General features: G+C 45.1%; 1 protein-coding gene across 2 annotated transcripts in view; it reads left to right on the top strand.

Moving 5' to 3' along the window:
• LOC115458322 overlaps positions 1 to 24,994 on the top strand; it is a 164,132-nt gene extending 139,138 nt beyond the window's left edge. For both annotated transcript variants that reach the window (XM_030188206.1, XM_030188207.1), the window contains one exon: positions 24,446 to 24,994. In XM_030188206.1, the coding sequence (XP_030044066.1) occupies positions 24,446 to 24,652 (207 nt within the window). In that variant the 3' untranslated portion in view covers positions 24,653 to 24,994. The remainder of the gene's footprint in view (positions 1 to 24,445) is intronic.
• Positions 24,995 to 25,365: the final 371 nt, after the last annotated feature.

The following is a 25,365-nucleotide window of genomic DNA, read 5'->3' on the forward strand; positions in this document are numbered from 1 at the left end:
TGGAAAGGGTGGGGGTCTCACGGGGTAATCGTTTTGTATTTGCACAGATTAGATCATTATATATCCGCCCTAGATATGGTCGGGTCTGTGGGTCCCTTTGGGGTTCTCGAGTTAGGGATTTTTTTTCAAGAGGTCTCAGATTTAGGTTTCTCAGTATCGAACTTGCGTAAGGCCCTCTTAAAGGGAGACCCAGAGAGGGACTTTTTTTTACCTGAAAAACAAATCGGCGGAGGAGCTAGGGCTGGCTATAGGGACCTGGGATGTTGCTGCCACAATCAGAAGTATTCCTGCGTTGACTAAAGATGCAAGACTAAGGGAATGTGGGTATAGGGCAGTGGTGTGCTGGTAAATGTTTAACAACAGGCTCTCTCCCTGGTCCACCTCTGCGCCCCCCCCCCACCTCTGTGCCCCCCCCCCCAAATTGCAGAGCTGGCTATAGCTGGGGAGAGAGCCTGGGGGGGGGGGGGGGGGGCAATGCATTACTCCAGGAAAAAAAGATTAAATGATCCCAGGTTCCAAGTCTAATTCTTGTTTAATGTGGGATAAAATGGCCCCCAATCTTTTTGAAAAAAATCTACGGAAAGAGCCAAATACATAAAATCCACACTTACTGTTTAGTAATGCAATATAAATCCACTTCTGATCTCTCATCCCTCGTAATCCCACATCACCCATACCCTTATTCACAGAAATATGTATACCATAGTGTCTTTACGCTTATTATGCCCCTCAAGCTCCCAGTGTCTCCTTCCAATGCTCAATGTTTGTGTTCCACTGTTGCACTCCTTAACGACACTTTGATTGTCTCGCATAATTCTGCACAATGTAATCCATATCCAATTTGTAAACAAATTGTACTTCCATCAACCCATTTCTTATTGTAAGCCACACTGAACCCGCAAAAAGGTGGGAAATGGGGAGACAAATGCAATAATAAATAAATAAGTAAAATATAAACTTTTTAATGTTGAGCACCTGATTCTCCAAAGTGGACATATTCCAAACACTATAATTGAAAATAAAATGATTTTTTTCTACCTTTGTTGTCTGTGACTTGTTTTTCTGATCATGCTGGCCCAGTATCTGATTCTGCTGCTATCTGTCCTCTTAACTTCATTTCTAGGGCTTCCTTTCCATTTATTTCTTTACTTTCCCGCCTTTCTTTTCTTCTTCCGTTCTTGCCCTACATCCGTAAGTAAAAGCTGGGTCCTCCGCAGACTTGACTGTCCAGTGGATCCAGCTTCTGCCTATTTTCTTCATCCATGGTGTTTCTCCTCTCTTCCTTTTTCCCTCAATCTCATCTCCTTCCTCACTCCCCTCCATCCATGTCCAGCATTTCTTCTCTCATCCCTTCCAGTTACTCCACCCATGTCCAGCAACCTCCTCTCCCCTCCATCCACCCACCCATGTCCAGCAACTCTCCTCTCCCCTGCCCTCCCTCCATCCACCATATCAGCAATTCTCCTCTCCCCTGCCCTCCCCTCCATCCACCCATGTCAGCAATTCTCTTCTTCTCCCCTGCCCCTCCCTTCAGCCACCCATACCCAACGATTCTCTCCCCTGCCCCCCTCCAGCCACCCATACCCAGCAATTCTCTCCCCTGCCCCCCCAAGCCACCCAATACCCCTACACCCATCGATTCTCTTTCTTCCCCTGCCCCCCCCCCCACAGCACCTCTCTGCTCTCTCCCCTCATACTTCCTTGCTTCTTGCTCTAGTCTTGCCCGTCACTGTCTTCTCCGTTTAATTTGTTTTAAGCAGTGTTAGCACGTCAGCAGGACGTGCTTCAGCCATCCCAGGAGCCTTCCTTCAGCAATGTTCCACCCCCGAGGGCTGAAGGAAGGCTCCTGGGATGACTGAAGCAGCCTGTTCCTGCTGACATGTTAATTTTTTTTAAGCAGTGTTAAGCGCCGGTTCCGTTCACGTGAAGCTAAAGAAGAGAGGTTGGGGGGAGCCGGGGGGGGAGGAGAAACAAGCGCTGCGTGTGCCGAAGATGCCCGAAGCCACAGGGGGACGCCGTCGACACTGCAGGTGGGGACCAGAGTCCAAATTTTGGGAGCCGGTTGTTAAAGTAGCTACTTTAACAACCGGCTCCCAAATTCTGAAAAAAATAACAACCGGCTCTCGCGAGCTGGTGCGAGCCGGCTCCAGCACATCACTGGTATAGGGTAGTGCTTAGGGCATATATGGGCTGGGGCACAACTGGTGCATGCGGGGGCAAAGGGAAAATTTAATTGTTCCAAATGTACACAGTCCATTCACACTATTGCACATGCTTTTTGGGGATGCCCAAAAGTCAAACTCTTTTGGGAGCAAATTAAAAGATTCTTGAGTCGGCTTTTGGCTCGAGACATAGGTGGATCGGTGGAACAGCTGCTTCTAGATGTTCCAAAGGCCTTTATTAATATGAATAGATTTGCTAGTCTCCTGTGTCGTAAATTGGCCCTTGTAGCAAAAAAAGTCATGTTACAATATTGGACAGTATCAGACACGCCGGCTTATTGGCATTGGAGGAATCAGATTCATTTATTGGCATTCTGGGAGGCGAGGGATACAAGAGGGTCCCCCAAGAGGTGTAAATCCTTTTGGCGACTTAGAACCCTTACCTCCAGACTTTGAGTCCCTGGGACGCAGTCTTCTGCTTAACAATATGAGATAGGTTTGTGGTATGCTATTCTCGCTCAGGAATGTCGAGAGCTGAGTCTTGATAGCTTCTGAAAAGGGTGGTGGTGGTTGGGTTGTAGGAAGGATGGGTGGGGTTCTGAATGGGTGGGACGGGGGGGAGGGGGTAGTAGGTTTATGGCTGAGCCAATGGTGAATGTATCTGTTTGAGTAAGATACTGGTTTTGGGAAAGCTGTCAGTAGGGGGAAGAGGGGAGGGAAATAAAAATAGGAAAAACGCTGATGAAGGTTTGGATGCTTTCTATTTTTCTATTGTGTTAGTCAGCAAATTTATGTTGTTATTTACTTAACTGGATGGTTATGTTCGACATGTTGAATCTTCAATAAAAGTTTTGAAACATAAAAGATAAATTACATATTATTAACAATAGCTCTGCAAGTTCATTTTTCAATTCTATCAGTACCATCCAGTCCAGGTGATTTGGTACTCTTTAATTTGTCAAATTGCTCCATTACATCTTCCACACCTACAGAGATTTGTTTCAGTTTCTCTGACTCATCAGCACTGAAGACCATTTCTGGCACTGGTATCTCTCCCACATCTTCCTTAGTGAAGATTGTAGTGAAGCAGCATTCCTATACTTAATAAAAATGTAGATCTTCAAATGAAGGGTATGTCAGTAAATAGTGATTCTTGGAATGACATATTAGCTGATGAGAAACTCTTTGATCAATTAGATTTTACTGAGTTAGGAACAGAGCCATAAATAGCTTTATGAATAAAACATAAAACTTTAAACATAACTCTTGCAAATACTGGAAGCCAACGGCATGATTCTATTAATAATAATATACTGCTTGTAAATTGTGACAAAGCTAGCACTCGGGGCCCCACAGAGAAGCAGCTAATCCCCGAACTACGGTTCCCAGAAGCCCTTGCAAGCGGGAGAGAGGAGGGTAATCCCAACAGAGTGGAACGGATTTCCAACCCCAGCAGGGGGAGCAGTGACTCAGTGCTAGGGGAGCCAGTTACTCCCCCACTAGAGGGAGAAGGGGAAGTAACATAGTAACATAGTAGATGACGGCAGAAAAAGACCTGCATGGTCCATCCAGTCTACCCATGACAAACTCATATGTGTATACCTTACCTTGAATTTGTACCTGTCCTTTTCAGGGCACAGACCATATAAGTCTGCCCAGCAGTATTTCCCGCCTCCCAACCACCAGTCCCGCCTCCCATCACCGGCTCTGTTACAGACCGTATAAGTCTGCCCTCCCCTATCCTCGCCTCCCAACCACCACCCCCTCTTCCCCCCAACTGCCCCCTCTTCCCCCCAAGTGAAGTGGGGAAGGAGAGTAAGCTGCCATGGAGTGTGAGAATGTAAAGGTAGCCCTATCCAGCACATGAAGGCAGTGTGAGAGGCCATAGGGATGTGGTGCTGAGGTAGGAGGAAAGCTGCCAGCCCTGTTTGGTACAGGGTCCTCCTGGGTGCTGTGAAGAGGACAGAGGCATTAAGAAGTGGTTTCCTTTGAAGAGACTGTTTGTGAAAGGGTTGAATTATTGGGATGTATAGAACAGCAGGCTGAACTTTGACTGAGCCCTTCTGAGGGAGAGGGAGGTAGTGCAAAGGAAGTGGGCCTGAATGTTAAGGAACTGAATGTTGGCTGGAGTTCTGAACCCAGCCTGAACCCTATTTGTGAACTGCATTTCAATTTTGAGAGTGGAACTGAATTGAGAATAAAGCACTTTGGTCTTAAGTCCGTATGGCAGTCTGGCTCTTTGCTGAAAACCTGTGAACCTAATAGGGCTGCCGGCCCCATCCCAGAGCAAAGGAAGCGGGACCCCTTTACAATATGTAGTTCTCAATTAGTAAAGTGTAAAGTGTGGTTGGAACGAAACCGACAGTACAAACATCTAAGAAGCTATTATTGTAGAGTTTTGGTGGGTTTCCTGTTGAATGGGATTGTTGTTTTAGTATGTGCATGTGTAGGAGTAATACACACAGCACGAGATAATTGTCTGCCCACAAACCCCATTTACAGATCTGCCATGCTTCTCTGTACAACACTGACCAAACACCCCCCTCCTCTGACACCAATTTTCCACCAAATGAGTGTAGGGTAGGAAGTGATTCAGTTCAGTGAGGCATCTTGCCTCCTTCCAAGGTTGGCCAGTATGCTCCAGTTTCTTATGATAGGTCAGTTGGTGTCTCTCCCCTATTAAATACATGGTGGGTGTAAGTCATTCATTCATTTACAGTGCACTCCGGTTAAGTGCAAGCTCCGTACTGAAGTTTCACTTGCACACAACTGGAGCATACACATAACTGAAACAGAGGCATAGCTACAGGTGGGCCTGGGTGGGCACAGGCCTACCCAATCTTGGCTCAGGCCCACCCAACTGCAGCGCCACACTGCTCTCTTCCCCCCTCTCCTCTGCAGCGTCCCGGCATCTGCACTCCGGTTTCTGAACCCCTTCCCTCCCCAATGTTAGTACAGGCATCCTCGGCGTATGCAGCAATTAATTCTCACTGCTTGCGCCAGCTCCGCAGGCTTCCATCTGCCGTGTTCTGCCAGACAGGAAACAGGCAATGACGTCAGCGAGGGCAGATGCCAGGACACCACAGAGGAGAGGGAGAAGATGTGGGGTAGGTGAAAAAAAAGAAATCTCTCATGTTCTTAAAAAATATCTCCGAGAAGATATTTGTGGTGTGTGGTTGGGGGTGGGCCCATCCAAAATACTGAGTGTGGCTATGCCTCTGAACCGAAGTGACCATATTCAAAGCATTATTTCAGTAACCACAGAGAGCCACTGTAGGGTAACTTATTTATTACTGTTATTGGACAGTAAACAATTTTCTATCACTGCTCAATGTTGTAAGGCATAGTTAATTTTCTAAATAAGATCAATAAAGTATAAATTAAAAAAAAAAACTTATAACACACTAGTGTCTGTTAAATGGGAGGAAAAAAAGTCATTATTTTCTGTATAGCGTTTGGTCTATTGGTGTTGTAGACAAGGTACCGCACAACAATTGTACATCATGAAGATGGGAGCCAATGAGGTTGGAAGGGCGATCCTGCCTCTCTCCTCTCTCTCTTTCATTGGCTTACAGCATGTGATGCGCAGCTGCATGGCTTGCGTGGCATTAGAACTTCAAGGGGCTGGGAGTGAATGAGGGAGAGTGCACCTAAACAGAGTGATGTTGTTAAAACAGTTGATTGACGCATTGCACTTAACCAGAATATGTGCTTATCGCTGGTGTGCCAAACTGGAGTAAGTTTAAATTAGAATGAATGGGGAAAATTGGGACTGTAAGTTTCTTTTCCAGAACTTTCCTCAACCTCCACTTCCCTAATTGCAAGGGCTTGAAATACAAGGCGCTGCACGCGTCAACCTTTTCTTACATGAGCACGCAGTTCTGGAATTCACTGCCGCGCAACCTGAAAACGATCTACGATCAAACCACCTTCCGCAAACTACTGAAGACTCATCTTTTTGAGAAAAGTTACGGAAAGAACCAAAACACATAAAGCCCACACTCACTGTTCAATAATGCATCATTACAGCCACTCTGAATTCTCATCCCCCCTATTCTCACCTTCTCATCCCCCGTAATCTCACCACACTCATACCTTTACTCACAGAAAATGTATACCAAATGCCTTCCTGTCATTATATATTGCCCCTTTTAGTTTCCCGTTGTTTCCTTTCCAATGTCTCAATGATCTTTTCCATTGTTATATTCCTTAATGATACTTGACTTCGTCTCGCATAACTCCTCACAATGTAATCCATAACCGAGTTATAACAAACTGTATTTCCATCTTTCATAACGTATTGTAAGCCACACTGAACCCGCAAAAAGGTGGGAAAATGTGGGATACAAATGCAATAAATAAAATAAATAAGCAGAGTGTACGCTTATCTGACGTGCACTTAAGTAGCACGCACAGTATTCAATTTATAAATCTGCTATTTGTAGTCTAAAATGGGTTTATACATTAATTTAAATGCTGCTTTTTATGGGGGTTGGGTGTAAAATTAGGACTGCATCCACTTGGCCTGAGGAAATGGAACAAGTAGGCCAAGGTCTGCACCCTGTTTCCAGATGCAGCTCTCTCTTTCAGGCAAGCCTGGTCTTTTGGAAAGCAAAGCTCAGGATCAGGTGGATTTGGAGAAAAAATAAAGAAAAGAACCACAGCCTACAAAATCATTTCCTATTAACATGTAAATTGGGCGGGGGGGGGGGGGATTATTGTGCCTCAACTCCCTCACAGTCAGCATCTCCCAGCCCAGTAGCACAGTAGATGACAACAGATCAAGAACAGCATGGCCCATTCCCTCTAGGATTGGAGTTGCCCTTTATATGCCTGTATCCAGGCTTTCTAAGGTTACCAGCTATGCACATTAACCCATGCAGTGCTGCGTAAGTCCATGGCCATTCGACCCATCCCTTCCACTGTAGCCTCGTCTCCTTTTTCCTGATTGAGCTACATTCTGTTTCCTTTGGCTCTTGACAGACTGATCCTTGCTGGGATCCCGCCCGCTTATCTTTTTTTTAGAAAGTTCCAATTCACTTCATTTATCATTATTCTACATACACCTCCCTTCCTATCCCCGGGGCCTTCTCTATTTTTTTCTGACCTCATCCACTGTACTAACATCTCATTAAAAGCATATTTACTGCTACCAAGCTGAGCCCATGGGTCCCACCCTCGCTGTAACTAAACTATATTTTCCCCAAGACTAATTTCTAAATTTTTAAAATAGAGATTTCAAGAATTAAATCTGAAAACTTTGGGCTCCAAACCAGGACTTCTACTTAGTCACAAACTGAGCAGCTGCCACAGCTCAGCTGAGATTTCTGGAGCCTGCTTGTTCGTCATCTTCATAAATACCGTCCCTTCACCACCTAAAGTCTCACTGGAAAATTATTCCACTTGTTGCCACCTACCATTGCCACCTTATCTTTTCCAATTGTATATATCTGAATTGACCTTTTCAGGTCTATAGATAAGGCATCTACACTGAGCAAAAGTTGTTGTAGCTCTGATAACTGAGCTAGTGGGTGGTCCCTTTGTCATTCACTCCTACAACTTTCCTAAGTTATAAGCCCCACACGGAATCAGTAATTAGTTTTTGCCTTATAATGTTCAGTACTCCAGGGGTTAACATATTTCATGTTAACAGTGGAAAAAGATATCTTTTGCCAAAAAAAGATTCTTTCAGAAGTAGAAGCTGGTTTGGGTGAACTCCATCTAGATCTTTATTTTAATTTTGCAAGAAAAACAAGCTAGACTGTCTGATAAATATTTATTCTGAGAATCCTGAGCCAAATACTCCATTGTTGCCATGGAGTGTTAGTAAGTACAGAACAGGGTTGAGCACCTGAGAACAGGGCCAGTCCAAAGGAATTTGACATCCTAGGTGAACCTTCAGCCATGTGACCTCATGAAGGGGTATCTGAAGGCTCCCCTCCCCCGATCCAGCATCTCCCTTTCTCTTCCTCACCTTTCATAGTACAGTACTGCCCCCTCCCTGACTTTCTACCCCCCTCCCCTTGGTGTCCATCATTTCTCTCCTTCCCTACCTTCCTCCCCCCCTCCCCCCCCCCCCCCCCCATGGTATCTGTCATCTTTATCCTATCCTACTTCCCTTCCCCGAAGTGTTCAGCATCTCTCCCCCCAATGACGTTCATCATAGTGTATGCTCAAGGTCTGTCGGCTCTCACGCCCTCTGAACACCCTGTTTTGGAGGAGGCAGAACCCGTCAGGCCTTCAGCATGTACAAATGCTCACAGCCCTGCACCAGTCATGATGAATTTTCTATAGATGCCATGACTGCTGCGTCAGTGCTGTGTTCCCCCCCCCCCAACTGTGCAATCCTCCTAGGAAGACACCTAGTCCACCTAGTGGATGGGCTGATCCTGCCAGGGAATATGGGCTAATGACCTAGGTCGCTAGAAATAGGAGGTCTCGCATCACTGTGAGGCAAATAGTTCATAAAGGAACACAACAAGTTTCTGGAAGACTGATCAGGTACTGATTGACATGACAATCATAGATGTCACCCTAGATTCAGCATGCCTCTAAACCATGACTACTGGTAGAGTGTTACAGGCAATTGCCACCTATATACATGCCTGGTTTCTTATACACCCTTTCTAAGGGGTCCTTTTACGAAGCTGTGGTAAAAGGGGGCCTGCACTAGCATCAGCGCATGTTTTTGACGCACAGCGAGGCCCCCATTTACTGCAGCAGGTAAAAAGGCTGGCTTTTTTTCCTCGACAAGAAATGGCCGTGCAGTAAGTGAACCATTTACCGCCCGGCCATTTTGGGGAAGGAGCACTTACCACCAACCATTGAGGTGGCAATAAGGGCTCCTGTGCTAACCTGGCGGTAACTGCTACAAAAATAGAAAATGTTTTTGAAGCACTGGCGGTAGCCCAGGAGTAGTTCCAGATTGGCATGCAGAAAGCTAGTTGCCACGTGCCAACCCTTTAGTAAAATGACCCCTTAGTGCTTGCTGCTGTTGGAGACTGGACAATGGGTGAGATAGACCTGGGTTCTGACTCCATATCACTGTCCTAATGTTCTTTTAATTCACGCTTGGTAAATGCAGATCAAAATAAACACAGAAAGGAACATATTTCCAAACATTTATGTAAGGGACAGAAAAAAAAATAACAGAAATAATAATATGAATATCACAATCTAACATCAATAATAGAATAAAACATAAAATGAAAATAACATGTTAAAATATATCATAAGTAATGCCACACTGGGAAAAGACCAAGGGTCCATCGAGCCCAGCATCCTGTCCACGACAGCGGCCAATCCAGGCCAAGGGCACCTGGCGAGCTTCCCAAACGTACAAACATTCTATACATGTTATTCCTGGAATTGTGGCTTTTTCCCATGTCCATTTAGTAGTGGTTTATGGACTTGTTCTTTAGGAAACCGTCTAACCCCTTTTTAAACTCTGCTAAGCTAACCGCCTTCACCACGTTCTCTGGCAACGAATTCCAGAGTTTAATTATGCGTTGGGTGAAGAAATTTTTTCTCCGATTTGTTTTAAATTTACTACACTATAGTTTCATCGCATGCCCCCTAGTCCTAGTATTTTTGGAAAGCGTGAACAGACGGTGGGTTTAATGCATCTAAGCATTAAACCCACAAGTTTCATACCTAAAAAGAGGTAACAAACAGAAAAACTTAACCATCAATAAGATCTTCACCAAACAGTTGTTGAAAAAGAATCGTTTTTTTTTAAAGTAGGCATAGATCTCATTGTGCGAACCTGACGTGGCAGTGTGTTCCATAACTTTGGCCCTGCTACATAAAAAAATCATTGTTCTGTATTCCTCCAGCCTGATCAATCGAAATGATGGAACATCTAATAAATGTGCTGAAGAGGAGCGTAGAGTTTGTGAGGGCTGATGTAGATGCAAGCTAGCAAAGATAAGTACATAAGTAATGCCACACTGGGAAAAGACCAAGGGTCCATCGAGCCCAGCATCCTGTCCATGACAGCGGCCAATCCAGGCCAAGGGCACCTGGCGAGCTTCCCAAATGTACAAACATTCTATACAATCAAGCCATTGTGACATCACTAATGAGGTTGGCTCTTATTGGTGGAATGAGCCACTATGACATCACAATATGTTAAATCACTGCTCTATGTAATAAAAGTGAGCCAAGTAGAGGACATAAGTACATAAGTAATGCCACACTGGGAAAAGACCAAGGGTCCATCGAGCCCAGCATCCTGTCCATGACAGCGGCCAATCCAGGCCAAGGGCACCTGGCGAGCTTCCGAAACGTACAAACATTCTATACAATCAAGCCATTGTGACATCACTAATGAGGTTGGCTCTTATTGGTGGAATGAGCCACTATGACATCACAATATGTTAAATCACTGCTCTATGTAATAAAAGTGAGCCAAGTAGAGGACATAAGTACATAAGTAATGCCACACTGGGAAAAGACCAAGGGTCCATCGAGCCCAGCATCCTGTCCATGACAGCGGCCAATCCAGGCCAAGGGCACCTGGCGAGCTTCCCAAACGTACAAACATTCTATACATGTTATTCCCGGAATTGTGGATTTTTCCCAAGTCCATTTAGTAGCGGTTTATGGACTTGGCCTTTAGGAAACCGTCTAACCCCTGGTAAGATATTATTTGTTAACATTCTAAACAGAAGTAGTATAATTTTATATTGAAATCTATACTCTACTGGTAACCAGTGTAAACGTACGAGTGCCAGAAAAATATGATCAAATCTAGATAGTCCATAAAAAGAGTATGAGCAACAGAAGTTTTGTGCAATTTAAAGAGATTTTACTCTTGTCATCCTAAAATCAAACTGTTGCAGTAATCAAAACGCAGAACCACCACCATCCTGAAATTTTGTGGAGAAAATAATACCAGTCATATTTCTTACTTGCGCTTGCATCATCAACGCAGTATCAAGAATCACACCTAAAGAGTGAATCGTCTGGAGAAAAATAAATAATCTCAATGTTATCAATATTGAAGGATATAGGAAAATCTGGATTACCTGATAGCGACATTACATGTGTCTTTGCCATATTCAACTTCAGTTTTTGCTTGTTTTCATCCATTGATTAACAGTACTTAAAAACAATCCTAGAAAATTCAAGGTTTCAGAATGCAAGTCTTTAATTTTACAAAAGAATTGAATATCATCAGCATATAAACGATATTCAACATTAAGCTCTCCTAATACAATACAGAGAGGTCACAGAAAATCTCTCTATATAAAAGGCAACACCAACGTTCTATGAAGCCTCCAGCCGGAAGTGTGAAGGGGGCGAGATATCCGGTTTCCCTATGAGTGTCTGCCCCGCCCTCTCTGTAACACAGTCAGTGAAGAAAAACAGCAGAGCACGAAATCAAATCGCTGGCTCTGTAACAGTGAAGGACTCAGAGGGGGGAGGGGAGAGAGGCCAGAGGGCAGGGACACACACACTCCCACATGCACACAGAAGAAAACATTGCTAGCCCCCGTTTCATTTGCATCAGAAACGGGGCTTTTTTACTAGTATTAACTAAAGTAGCAGACAAAAGCGGATCCTTGTGGTACTCCACAATCCATATTTAGAAAAGAAGAACAATCACGGCCACTTGAAACACAAAATCGACTAGAACTCAAACAATTAATGAGAACTGTTACAATACGGTTCCATCTAAGCCAATAACTTAAGTCGATGCAACAATATAGTAAGGTTGACAGAGTCAAAGGCGGCCAATATATCTAAGATACTAACAAAAATGAAACACCTTTGTCAAAGCTGGTTTGAAGTACATCTAGCATGGAAATAATCAAAGTTTTTGTGTCACAATTAGATTGAAATCCAAACTGATATTTGTCTAAAAGTTGATGACGTTCTAGGAACTCAATGAGTTGTTCATGAGTGACCTTTTCAGTTACTTTCACTACAAATGGCAAGGACTGGTCCAGTGGTATAGGTAGGGCAATAGAACAGACAGGTCGACCAGAGCCGGTGGTGGGAAGCAGGACTGGTGGTTGGGAGGCGGGGATAGTGCTGGGCAGACTTATACAGTCTGTGCTCTAAAGAGCACAGGTACAAATCAAAGTAGGGTATACACAAAAAGTAGCACATATGAGTTATCTTGTTGGGCAGACTGAATGGACCATGCAGGTCTTTTTCTGCCGTCATCTACTATGTTATATGTTACTAACCTCAACAAACAAAAACCAGCGTTCTCCCTTATCTAAATCTATTCGGATTTGAAAGGTAATTGAACAGGATCAAATGCTTCAACAATTGATGCTATTTTGCCAAGAAATCCCTCTGCAAATTTCTAGAATGAAATAACTTCAGCCAGGTTCTCCCTAGCTGAATCCAAGGAAGTCAACCTTCTGTCACAAATAATTCTTTCGATTGGGATGGAGAATCTTCAATTCTTTTATTTAAAAACTCTTTTTAGCACCAATAGTCATATTTTTGCATTCTTAGATTAGGTCTCGATGGGTACTTTCTCCATTCTCTCTTGCTTACTTCTTAGTAGCCATTTGCATGCTTTAACATCACCATTAAACCAAGGAGCCACATGGGCTCACTTAAGGGGCACATCTTGCTTAGGACAAGTTCATCTAAGACATTCCGTAAAGACTCATTCCATAATCCAGTTGCATCACGTGCATTCAGGAATTTAATCCCGTTAAGTTTAAATTCCCACATTGGAGACAACATTAGACAATTCAAAAGGAGTGAGGTGGGGCGGGGGAATCTTGCAAAGAACCCCACAGCACAAACAGCTGTATAACAAAAAATCCACTTGACTGAACATAATTGGAGCATCCACTTGTAAACATTTGGTATCCCGTACACTCTTCAAGTAACTTTAAATGTATTTATAGTCCTTCATGATACAGCTTTTCCCTCCTTCCTAGGAAATCTCTTTTCCCACACTTGGAACTCTTCTTTTCTTCCTTAATGCGAGGGGATACTTCTCTTCCCAGACCTCAATTGTGTGAGCTTCAACGGGTCCCACCTTGGCTCCAGTCCTTATCACCGGGGCTTCTCCCTGGACACTGGGCAGCGGGAGTGCTTTCTGGGGGAAAACCTCCAGTCTCTCTCTCTCTTTTGTTTGACCTGAATCCTACTTTCTAAGCTAGCATCACCAAACTCCCTTCTGCTGGGAGATCTTTCTCTGCCCTGGCATCTGCTCTTGGTAATCCATGTTTTTCCTTTGCCCCTAGACAGAACCACCTGTTACAGGACCAACACTTCTCCATTGTCAGAGTTCTGCTTGATGGGAGGTATAAAAGTCCATCCAACATAGAGTCAACCATTAAGCAACAGTAGGCAGTCACCTAGGGCAGCAGTTTCTGGGAGAAAGGTGCCAAAGAGCAGCCTTATGAATGATATGTCTCAGTCTCTCTCAAGCAGTCTGGCAGTACAAAGAAAGCAAAGGTTTGCTCCAACAGTAGCCACAATGCTTTCCAAACTTGACAGCTGGCAGCAGTATCCGTGAGCTGCCACTGCTGCCAGCCCTGGCCCCCTCCCTTCTGCGCACGTTCAGTCTGCATGCATAGGTGAAAACCGAGCCTGCAGAGGAAGGGGACCCAGGGCTGGCAGCAGTGGCCTGAGACACTGCCGTCGGCTGCCGAGCTTTGAAAGCATTATGGCTGCTATTGGAGGTGTTTTGCTGGCAGGGCTTGGGGATCTCCGCCAACCACAGGAAAGATTCTTCAATTTTGGGTGGGCCTGAGCCAAACGTGAGTGGGCCCCTGCCCACCCATGGCTGCACTGCTGGGGTGATAGTGACTGTAGAGTTTAATCATCAAAATCTCAGGGAAGGAAGCTGACAGGCCAGATACCTGGAAGTTAATTGAGGTGGGGACATAAGGCTGAAAATTTGTTTAGGGTACCCAATATTCATGCATCAACACTGTACCCACATGAATTTTAATCATTGACAAGAGAAGATACAATACATAGATAGGAGAGGCTCAGGTAAGCTGCCCATAGGTTTGTGTTTTCACATTTCACCTTTATTTCATATACAGCAAATAACAGGAGTAGCTACACGGTTTACAACGTTCTAATGAGTAAGTAGGAAACAAAAAAATGACTAAAGTACAATCAAATCTAAAATAAAGTAATGTCTAATTAAAATGTTAAAAACTTAATATTATGTATTACTAAGTACAAGATAGCAGAGAGGAAGGGAGTGAAGAAGCTGACATGACGCAAGTGAGACTTGTGAGATTGTGGCAACATGGCTGACACAACATGCATTGGAGACCACAGGTTAAGGTTCTCATCACACTAGGAGGGAAGGCTTGAGAAAAATAGTGAGTTTTGAGCAAACCTTTTCCTGAAAAGAAAGTTCGGCTCATAACTTCAATGGAAGGGAATTTCATAGTGTCCGGGCAGCATGTCAGCGAATCTGTAGATGTGTGGGAATGACAGAGGAAAAAGTGCATGCAGGAGTGGAGGAGTGGCCTAGTGGTTAGAACACCAGTCTTGCAACCCAGAGGTGGCCAGTTCAAATCCCACTGCTGCTCCTTGTGATCTTGGGAAAGTCACTTAACCTTCCATTGCCTCGGGTACAAACTTAGATTTTGAGCCCTCCTGGGACAGAGAAATATCCAGAGTACCTGAATGTAACTCACCTTGAGCTACTACTGGAAAAGGTGTGAGCCAAATATAAATAAATAAAATATTTAAGGAGTAAGAAAACTGATTAGGAAAGAAGGGGAACCAGTATGTTTACTTTGAAAGGCTAGTACTATGATTTTAAATGGTATATGAAAGAAAATTGGTAGCCAGTGTTCAGCAATAAATAGAGGTGTGGCATTATCACATTTTTTAGCCCCACCAAATAATTATAATGCAGCATACTGTACAACCTGTAATCTCCTTAACTGGTACTGAGGTAAACCTTGAAGGACTGAATTACAGTAATCAATTTGAGATAATGTTAGCCTGGACCAGTAAGCCGAGGGCTTGCGTATACAAGATGGAACATGGAGAACAGATTTGAAAAGACTTATTATTATTTGTTACATTTGTATCCCACATTTTCCCACCCTTTGCAGGCTCAATGTGGCTTACATATAACCGTTAACGGCGTTAGGCGATTACAGTCTGAACAAATACATTGTATGAATGAATACAAAGTGATATTGTGGTATAATGGGGTACATGTATGGTAGGAGCAGTTGGGGGGAACTTAGAGAGGGAAATGGGGAAGAAGAGTCAGATAATGTCCGTTACGGTCTTTGGTTATGTTTTGTCTCGGGTGACCAGGTATATTTATGTTGGGTCGGTGGGGTATGCTCTTCTGAACAGGTCTGTCTTTAGTGCTTTCTGGAAATTTAGGTGGTCGAGCGTGGTTTTTACTGCTTTTGGCAGTGCATTCCATAATTGTGTGCATAGGTAGGAAAATTTGGTTGCATAGGTGAATTTGTATTTAAGACCTTTGCTGCTTGAGTAGTGGAGGTTTAGGTATGATCGTGCAGATTTTGTAGTGTTTCTGGTTGGCAGGTCGATGAGGTCTGTCATGTATCCCGGTGCCTCACCGTAAATAATTTTATGAACAGTCGTGCAGATTTTGAAAGTGATACGTTCTTTAATTGGTAACCAATGCAGTTTTTCTCTGAGTGGTTTGGCACTGTTGAAACGTTTTTTTCCAAATATAAGCCTGGCTGCTGTGTTTTGGGCGGTTTGGAGTTTCTTTATGATTTGATCCTTACATCCCGCATAGATTCCATGGCAGTAATCTGCGTGGCTTAGTACCATGAACTGTACCAGGTTATGAAATATTTCCCTCGGGAAGAATGGTTTTATGAGTAGAAAAAGATAGATGTCTATCAAGAATTTTAACAGAATTGTTGAGCAGGATCTGCACCCCATCTACTGTGAGTAAAGAAGGAAAATTGGACGAGACACTGAAGTGGTTTTGGAGACATTCAGATTCAGGCTGTTTTTGGTTAGTCAGTCAGCTATTATTATATCCAGTTTCTGAGATATCTCCACAATAGTTTGGACTGTATGTGAATGCAATAGAAATAATAATAACTGAACATTATCTGCATAGAAATAAAATTGAATACCAAGGAATTGAATTGGGAAGGCAAGAGGCACAATGAGTATATTAAAAAGGCCTATCTTTCCATGGCTACCCTAGCAATGTTGTTCTGAGGCTACAAAGCCACAGATTGCCATACAGCAGTCCCGGGGAAAAATTGTCCTAGGATTCTCCAGTGCCAGCTCTCATAGCTGTGAACAGAATGCTAGCAGCACTAGGGATGGGCTGTTTGCAATAGCATTGAAATGTCATCGATATATCCCTATATAGCGTGCCCATCATCAGGGCTGGTGTTAGGGGGTGGCAAACAAAGCAATTGCCCTGGACCCCATACCACAGGGGGTCCCAAACCTGCCTCAAAGTAAAGAAGGCATAGGCTGAAGGTCACCTTTTGGGTCCCCTTCCCCAGTTTCTGCCCTGGGCCCCTGAACACCAGACCTGTCGATCATGGACTCCTGGGCAAACGCATTTCAGCTAAAACTAAACAAAGAAAAAACACACTGTCTCGTTGTCTCATCCCAATATAGCGCGGACAACCCTACAAGTATCAACATCCCAGATCACACCCTCCCTATCTCAGACAGCCTGAAAATCCTTGGCGTTATAATAGACCACAACCTAACACTAGAGAAACAAGTGACATCCACAACCAAGAAAATGTTTTACTCAATGTGGAAACAAACGCGTGAAACAATTCTTCCCGAAACATTTCACAACCTGATACAATTAGTCACATGGATTACTGCAATGGAATCTATGCAAAGAGCATTAAAGAAACTCCAAACCACCCAGAACATGGCAGCCAGTCTTATCTTCGGAAAAACACGATTTGAAAGCGCAAAACCTCTCCGCGAAAAACTACACTGGCTCCCAATCAAAGAACGTATTGCTCTCAAAATTTATTTTTGTTACATTTGTACCCCACGCTTTCCCACTCAAAATCTGCACAATGGTTCACAAAATTATCTACGGTGAAGCCCCGCGATACATGGCAGACCTGATTGACCTACCAGCCAGAAATACTTCAACATCAACATGAACATACCTAAACCTGCACTACCCAAGCTGCAAAGGACCCAAATACAAATCAACTTACACATCCAACTTTTCCTACATAAGCACACAACTGTGGAACGCACTTCCAAAAGCCTTAAAAACTATATATCACCACCTACACTTCAGGAGAGCACTAAAAACTTATCTGTTCAAAAAGGCATACCCTATCAACCCAACATAAAAACCTGACCGATACAACACAACAAAACCATAATACAGTATGGACACAACAAAACCAAAATCACAGCATGGACACAACAACAACAAAATGCATTATGGACACAACACAATTCTCCCGAATACGACGCCCCTCTGTGGCCATGCCACCTGAACCTTATCCTATCTCATGTGGCTATACCACATGAACCTATCTTATCTCTACATCACTTTGTATTTGTTTACACTGGAGTCTGCAATCGCATCTCCGGCACTATGTAAACCACATTGAGCCTGCAAATAGGTGGGAAAATATGGAATATAAATGTAACAAATAAATACAGAGAATAAATGCCAAATACATAATAGCTGGCCAAAAATGATAAGCCAGTGGCGTAGGAAGGGGGGGGGGCGGTGGGGCGGTCCGCCCCGGGTGCACGCCGCTGGGGGGTGTCGGCGCCTCGCTGGTTCCTTGCTGTCTCTGCCCCAGAACAGGTTACTTCCTGTTCCGGGGCAGAGAGAGCAAGGAACCAGCGAGGCGCCGACACCCCCCAGCGGCGTGCTGTCGGCGGATTGGCCCTCCCACCCGCTCCTCACCACCTTCCAGGTATGTTCTCGCGGGCAGGGCGTTGCGCTACGGAGGGGGGAGGGTGCGTCGCGCTGCACCCGGGGGGGGGGGGGGGTGCGCAGCGGCAACCCACCCCGGGTGTCAGCTGCCCTCGCGACGCCACTGTGATCAACATATATTAACCTAAAACTACAAGAAGCCACACCATAGAAATAGAAGATATGCATTTTCTCCTATACCATGCAAAATATAAAGATCACATATGTCAGGGGTGGTATTAGGGGGGGGGTACAACTAGGACAACTGCCCCCTGGTCAGAGAGAGCCCTAAGCCTGCTGGATGCTGAAGAAGGCACGGCCTGGTAGCGGGCTTTGGGGTTCCCTCCCAAATTTTTGCCCTGGGTCCTAGCCAGTGGCGTAGCAAGGGCGGGGTGGTGGGGGCAGTCTGCCCAGGGTGTAAGAGCGAGGGGGGGGTGCTCCGCTCCCGCTGCGCCTGACCAAAAGGCTGCTGGCACCGCAGTCAGCTCCTTCGACAGCCCCCCCCCCCGACCCACTGCAGTTTAAAAATCGCTGAATCGGCACAGCTCTAGCGTGCAGTGAACGTGCCTCTGCCTGTAAAAGAAGCGGATCGCCTCATCGGGCCTCCTCTCACTGTGTCCCTCCCTCCTCTGATGTAACTTCCTATTTCCACGAGGGCGGGACACAGTGAGAGAAGGCCCTGCAGTGCCAGCAGCCTTTCGGTCAGGCGCAGCGGGAGCGGAGCACCCCCCTCACTTTTACACCCTGCTGGGGCACCTTCGATTCATCGATTTTTAAACTGCAGCACAGCCGGTCGGGTGGCAGAGAGAAGGGGGCTGTTGAGGGAGCTGACTGGGGGCTGGGTTTGGGGGGATCAAATGGGAGAAGGGGACAGGAGGGAGAATGGGGCCATGCCTGGGACAGGGGCTGAAAAGGAGGGCAGGTGAGAGAATGGGGCTGGAGCTGAAAAGGGGGGCCCTAATGCAAGGCAGGTGGATTAAGGGGACTGGAACTGGGGGCTGAAAAGGGGACAGGGAGAAGTGGCTGGGGCTGAAGCTGGGGACTGTTGGGATAGTGGGGCTGGAACTGGAACAAGGGACAGGTGGGATTATGGGGCTGGAACTAGGGGTTGAAAAGAGGGGGCAGAGAGAGAGGGGGGACAGATCTTGGTTGGATGGGAGAGGGAGGGCAAATGGTGGATCGAAGGGGCAGAGAGAAAGGGCCGACAGTGGATGGAAGGGGGAGAGAGAGAGGGCAGACAGGGGCAGATGGTGGATGGAAGGAGCAGAGAGAGAGGGCAGACGCTAGATGGGAGAGAGAGGGCAGATAGTGGTTGGCAGGGGCAGGGAGAGAGGGGGCAGGCGGTGGATGGTAGGGGCAGGGAGAGAGAGGGCAGGCGGTGGATGGCAGGGGGAGAGAGAGGGCAGACACTGGATGACAGGGGCAGGGAGAGAGAGAAGGTAGACACTGGATGGTAGGGAGAGAGCGAAGACAGATACTGGATGGAAGGGAGACAGTGAAACGAAGATGAGGAAAGCAGAAACTAGAGACAACAAACTGTAAATAAAATATATATTTTTTTCTTTTTTTAAGTACATAAGTAATGCCACACTGGGAAAAGACCAAGGGTCCATCGAGCCCAGCATCCTGTCCACGACAGCAGCCAATCCAGGCCAAGGGCACCTGGCAAGCTTCCCAAATGTACAAACATTCTATACATGCTATTCCCGGAATTGTGGATTTTTCCCAAATCCATTTAGTAGCGGTTTATGGACTTGTCCTTTAGGAAACCATCTAACCCCTTTTTAAACTCTGCCAAGCTAACCACCTTCACCACGTTCTCCGGCAACGAATTCCAGAGTTTAATTACGCGTTGGGTGAAGAAACATTTTCTCCGATTTGTTTTAAATTTACTACACTGTAGTTTCATCGCATGCCCCCTAGTCCTAGTATTTTTGGAAAGCGTGAACAGATGCTTCGCATCCACCTGTTCCACTCCACTCATTATTTTATATACCTCTATCATGTCTCCCCTCAGCCGTCTCTTCTCCAAGCTGAAAAGCCCTAGCCTCCTTAGTCTTTCTTCATAGGGAAGTCGTCCCATCCCCGCTATCATTTTAGTCGCCCTTCGCTGCACCTTTTCCAATTCCACTATATCTTTCTTGAGGTGCGGCGACCAGAATTGAACACAATACTCAAGGTGCGGTCGCACCATGAAGCGATATAATGGCATTATAACATCCTCACACCTGTTTTCCATACCTTTCCTAATAATACCCCACATTCTATTCGCTTTCCTAGCCGCAGCAGCACACTGAGCAGAAGGTTTCAGTGTATTATCGACGACGACACCCAGATCCCTTTCTTGGTCCGTAACTCCTAACATGGAACCTTGCATGACGTAGCTATAATTCAGGTTCTTTTTTTCCACATGCATCACCTTGCACTTGCTCACATTAAATGTCATCTGCCATTTAGCCGCCCAGTCTCCCAGTCTCGTAAAGTCCTTCTGTAATTTTTCACAATCCTGTCGCGAGTTAACTACTTTGAATAACTTTGTGTCATCAGCAAATTTAATTACCTCGCTAGTTACTCCCATCTCTAAATCATTTATAAATATATTAAAAAGCAGCGGTCCTAGCACAGACCCCTGAGGAACCCCACTAACTACCCTTCTCCATTGTGAATACTGCCCATTTAACCCCACTCTCTGTTTCCTATCCTTCAACCAGTTTTTAATCCACAATAGGACATTTCCTCCTATCCCATGACCCTCTAATTTCCTCTGTAGCCTTTCATGAGGTACCTTGTCAAACGCCTTTTGAAAATCCAGATACACAATATCAACCGGCTCCCCTTTGTCCACATGTTTGTTTATTCCTTCAAAGAACTGAAGTAAATTGGTCAGGCAAGATTTCCCCACACAAAAGCCATGCTGACTCGGTCTCAGTAATCCATGTCCTTGGATGTGCTCTGTAATTTTGTTTTTAATAATAGCCTCTACCATTTTCCCCAGCACCGACGTCAGACTCACCGGTCTATAATTTCCCGGATCTCCCCTGGAACCTTTTTTAAAAATGGGCTTTACATTGGCCACCCTCCAATCTTCCGGTAGTATTGTAGCTGTGTTAATAAATGTTTATAAATAGAACATGGAAATAAGGTAATCTCTTTATTGGACTAATTTTAATACATTTTTACTAACTTTCGGAGAACAAAACCCCCTTCCTCAGGTCAGGATAGGATACTGTAACAGCACTATACTGTATTGATCTGAGGAAGGAGGTTTTGGCCTCTGAAAGCTAAATGTATTACTCCAATAAAATTGTATTATTTTATTTTCTATATTTGTTTTATTTCTATTTGTTACTTTGTAAAGTAGTTATTGGTATTTGTTAGTTTTTTCAAATTTACATTTGCTATCTTTATATTTTGCACAGTACTAGGGGACATTTTCTGTTTCTGTATGTTCTGTATACAGAATCTGGCATATTGGGGGTTCAGTTTGATTTTTGTTTAAATAGAAAGTTTATGATTACTTATTTTATAGTGGATTAGGGTGTGTCTGTGAAAAAGACAGGGCTTTTGTTGGCATTGACTGTGCAGTATTGACGATCTGTACTATTCTATCTGGTTTCATTTTACAATAGGTGAATTGATGTTCTAGTGCTCACTGTAGTGTTTAAGATGCTTTCCTTTTCCTTGTGTGACTCATAGAAATTACTGCTTATGGTATGGTAGAATTGCTCCATAGGTCCCGAGTGTTTTGTATTCTCGGTATGCCTAGTACAGGATTTTGGAGGGGGGTGTTAAAAAATAACCAGCCCCAGGCGTCAAATACCCTAGCTACGCCACTGGTCCTAGCCACACCTAACTCCAGATCTGGCAGGATACATATTTCAAATCTGACATATTCTAATCACAAAATAGAAAATACATTTTTTTCTACATTATCTGGTCATTTTATTTTTCAAATCATGTTGGTCCCAGGCTCTGTTTTCTATTTTCATCTGTCTTCTCAACTCACTCACCAGGGTCTCCTGCTTATTTGACATTTCTTTCTCCATGCTTACCATCCATCTTCCATCTCTGTGTACCTATCTCTCTTTTCTGTCCCCTATACATCCCTGTCTGTGTGCATCTCTCCACATTCATCATCACCACTCTATGTCCCTAACCCCTCCACCTATGTCCAGCACCACCCACCTGTGTCCCTATGCCCCCTCCCCACAAGTCCAACATCTCCCTTCTGTGTTCCTATTGTTCCGCATGCCTAGCGACTTCCTTTACTTTACCAGGTGCTTATATTCCCCTCACACCTCAAGAGAGGTTTCAAGGTTTATTCAGAACTTGCTATCCCGCACATCAATAAGCAATGTCTGTGCAGCTTACAATACTAAAATACATAAGAGACAGAGTGACTAGAAGTTGAGAAAAAAAGAAAGAATAGGTCAGGGAGGGGTAGAAAAGGAGCTCCATTGTCAGATAGTCAAGAAAGATGACTTCTGAGGGCGAAGGGAACATCTCTATATTGATCCACCAGACTTCTGCGTTCATATACCCCCTCCCATGTCTGGCATTGCCCCTCTGTATCTCTTTCTCTCCGTTCCCCCCTGCGGTCCAGCACCTCTCTCTCTTCTCTCCAGCAGCTGGCCAAGGTTCCTGCACCTGTCCCTTCCCTCCAGCAACCCCCCCTATGGATCTAGTATCTCTCTTCCTGCCCCCCAGCCCCCCATGGGTCCAGCGCCTCTGTCCCTGCTCCAGCCTTACATGGGTCCACCGCCTCTCTCGCCCTTCTCTCCAGCCAGTCCTCCCTCCACCCAATGGTCCAGCACCTTGCTCCCTTCTCTCCAAGCCCCACTTCGAGTCTAGCAGTCTCCTCCCTCATTTCCAGTGCTCATCCCTCTCCTCGAGTCCGGCAGCCTCCCTCCGGCATTTCCAGTGCTCTATCTTTTCCTCCCCCTGTGGGACCAGCAGGCCCCCTCTACTACTACTACTACTTAACATTTCTAGAGCGCTACAAGGGTTACGCAGCACTGTACAAATTAACGAATAAGGACGGTCCCTGCTCAGAAGAGCTTACAATCTAAAAGACGAAATGTCAAGTTGGGGTAGATGAGATTTCCTGAGAAGAGATGAAGTGATTAGGTGCCGAAGGCGACATTGAAGAGGTGGGCTTTGAGCAATGATTTGAAGATGGGTAGGGAGGGGGCCCGGCGTATGGGCTCAGGGAGTTTGTTCCAAGCATGGGGTGAGGCGAGGCAGAAAGGGCGAAGCCAACTAGGCTCTCCATGGGTCCAGCAGTCCCCTCCTGCATTTCCAGTGCCCTCTCTTTCTCTCTCTGGGGGTCCAACAGCCCCCCTCCCAGACTTCCAGCGCACCCTGCTCCCCCCCCCCCCCCCACACACACTTCCAGCACTCCCCCCCCCTCCCCCATGGGTCCGGCAGTTTTGTCTTTCTCCACCATTCCCATCATGATAGCTCTCTTATGCAGCAGCCAGCTGAGCTGACAGCAATCTTCACAGGGCTGTTCCGGGGCCTTCCCTCTGCTGGATCCCACCTTCTGATGCAACTTCCTGTTTTCGCTAAGCATCTCCCCTTGGGGTCAAAGAGCACCATGGCTCAGCTTCAGTCAGCTCCTCTCTGTCCTCACGGTCCTTTGGAGCTGCATCCACAGGGAACTGCTCACTCAGGGCCACCTGATGCAGGTGCTCCACCTTGTATTGCCCCACTATGCTGACCTTCCGAGATGCAGCCACTGCTTCCTCCTGAGAGAGGCCCATGCACTGCCCACAATGTGAAGATCACTGTGGCTGTGGGACCATCACCAAGCGCCCCGAGGGGGTCATCGAAGGAGCTTCTGCATCTTGAGGTACTGTTTGGCGATCTTCTGTACAGGTATCGGCTGTGTCGGCATTGCAATGTGGTTTAGTAAACGGTGTTTAGATTGTGAGCCCACTGGGGACAGAGAAAGTACCCTGCAGGCATAAAAACTCTGGGTAGCTCATGGTGTCATAGATACCAAGTGGGGCAGATTATTTATCTGGGATTTATTAACCGCTTTTATCAAGAGATTCACCCAAGGCAGTGTACAGCAGGTACAGTTTAACATAAAACTTACAATTTTGTTAGCACAAGAATAGTAAAAATGACCAAATATAAACATAAATACAATCAGTGAGGTAAACAAGAACAGCAAATTCAAAATTAATAATGAAACAATATAAAAATATGTTTATGATTTGATATACTACCTTTGCATTGAATAGGTCAAAGTGGATCACAAAAAACAATTAAAATTTTTAAAAAGCAAAAAAGAAAGGCAATAACAGAGCTATAATGCGATGTCGGCATAATACTACTGGCATGATTTGGTTGGAAGGCGCTGTGGCTTAGATGACAGAATAACCACCAGTATTTTTATTTGCAGAATGACATTCACTGTGAAAAGGTGAAGGAAGAGGAGGAGATCACGTACACCACTATAGCATTCTCAGAGAGGCCATGGCCTGCAGTTCAGACCTGTGACACACAGGGCAGCTCTGAATATGCCATTCTCAGATATGAGCCTCCACCATCACTCTCAGCAACAAGGACAACAACCACGGCTAACAGCAACCACTACTCTTCAGTATAACCAGGGCATCACAAAGGCTGCAGGAGCAGCAAGGTGCAAGATGCAGCCTGACCAGAACCCCTACGTGGCAGCAGCGTTTTTAAAACCAGTAGAAGTGGCCATCTTTGCAAGAATCAGATTACATTGTACATTCACTGGATCCGATTGAGCCACATCATCTATGACATCACAGAGTGAAGAGAAGCGAGGAGCAAAATAAACTGCATTTTCAGCCAATAGCTGAAAGGTTTGGACAATAAGGAACCTATTCAGTGCTGGCTCTTTGGTATGGAGTAACTTCATGTAATATATGGGATGGGATTTGGATTATCTCGCTCTATTTTCAGTAAAAATATTTGAATGGTAAGGAACTATTTGGTGTTGGCTCATTGATATGGAGAAACTTATCGAATGGTATTTATCTCACACCTTTTTCAGTAGTTCAAGGTGAGTTACATTCATATACACTAGATATTATGACCAAAATAAGTACAAAAAAAAAGTTTATAATCTTAGGGCATGAAAACTACAGTGGACATAGGAGCCAACTTTTCAAAATTATTGGGGGTGCTAAACCTAATGGAAATAACCCTTCCCTGGACACATACAATGAATTTTCTCAATATTGGGGGGTGCTTAAGCACCCACAGCACCCACAGAGTCGGCTCCTATGACAGTGGAAGTCATAAATAAAACAAAGATGAATGGGAGACATGAACAGTTCAGAATGTTCA

This window comes from Microcaecilia unicolor, chromosome 14, assembly GCF_901765095.1.
Source record: "Microcaecilia unicolor chromosome 14, aMicUni1.1, whole genome shotgun sequence".
Taxonomy (NCBI): domain Eukaryota; kingdom Metazoa; phylum Chordata; class Amphibia; order Gymnophiona; family Siphonopidae; genus Microcaecilia; species Microcaecilia unicolor.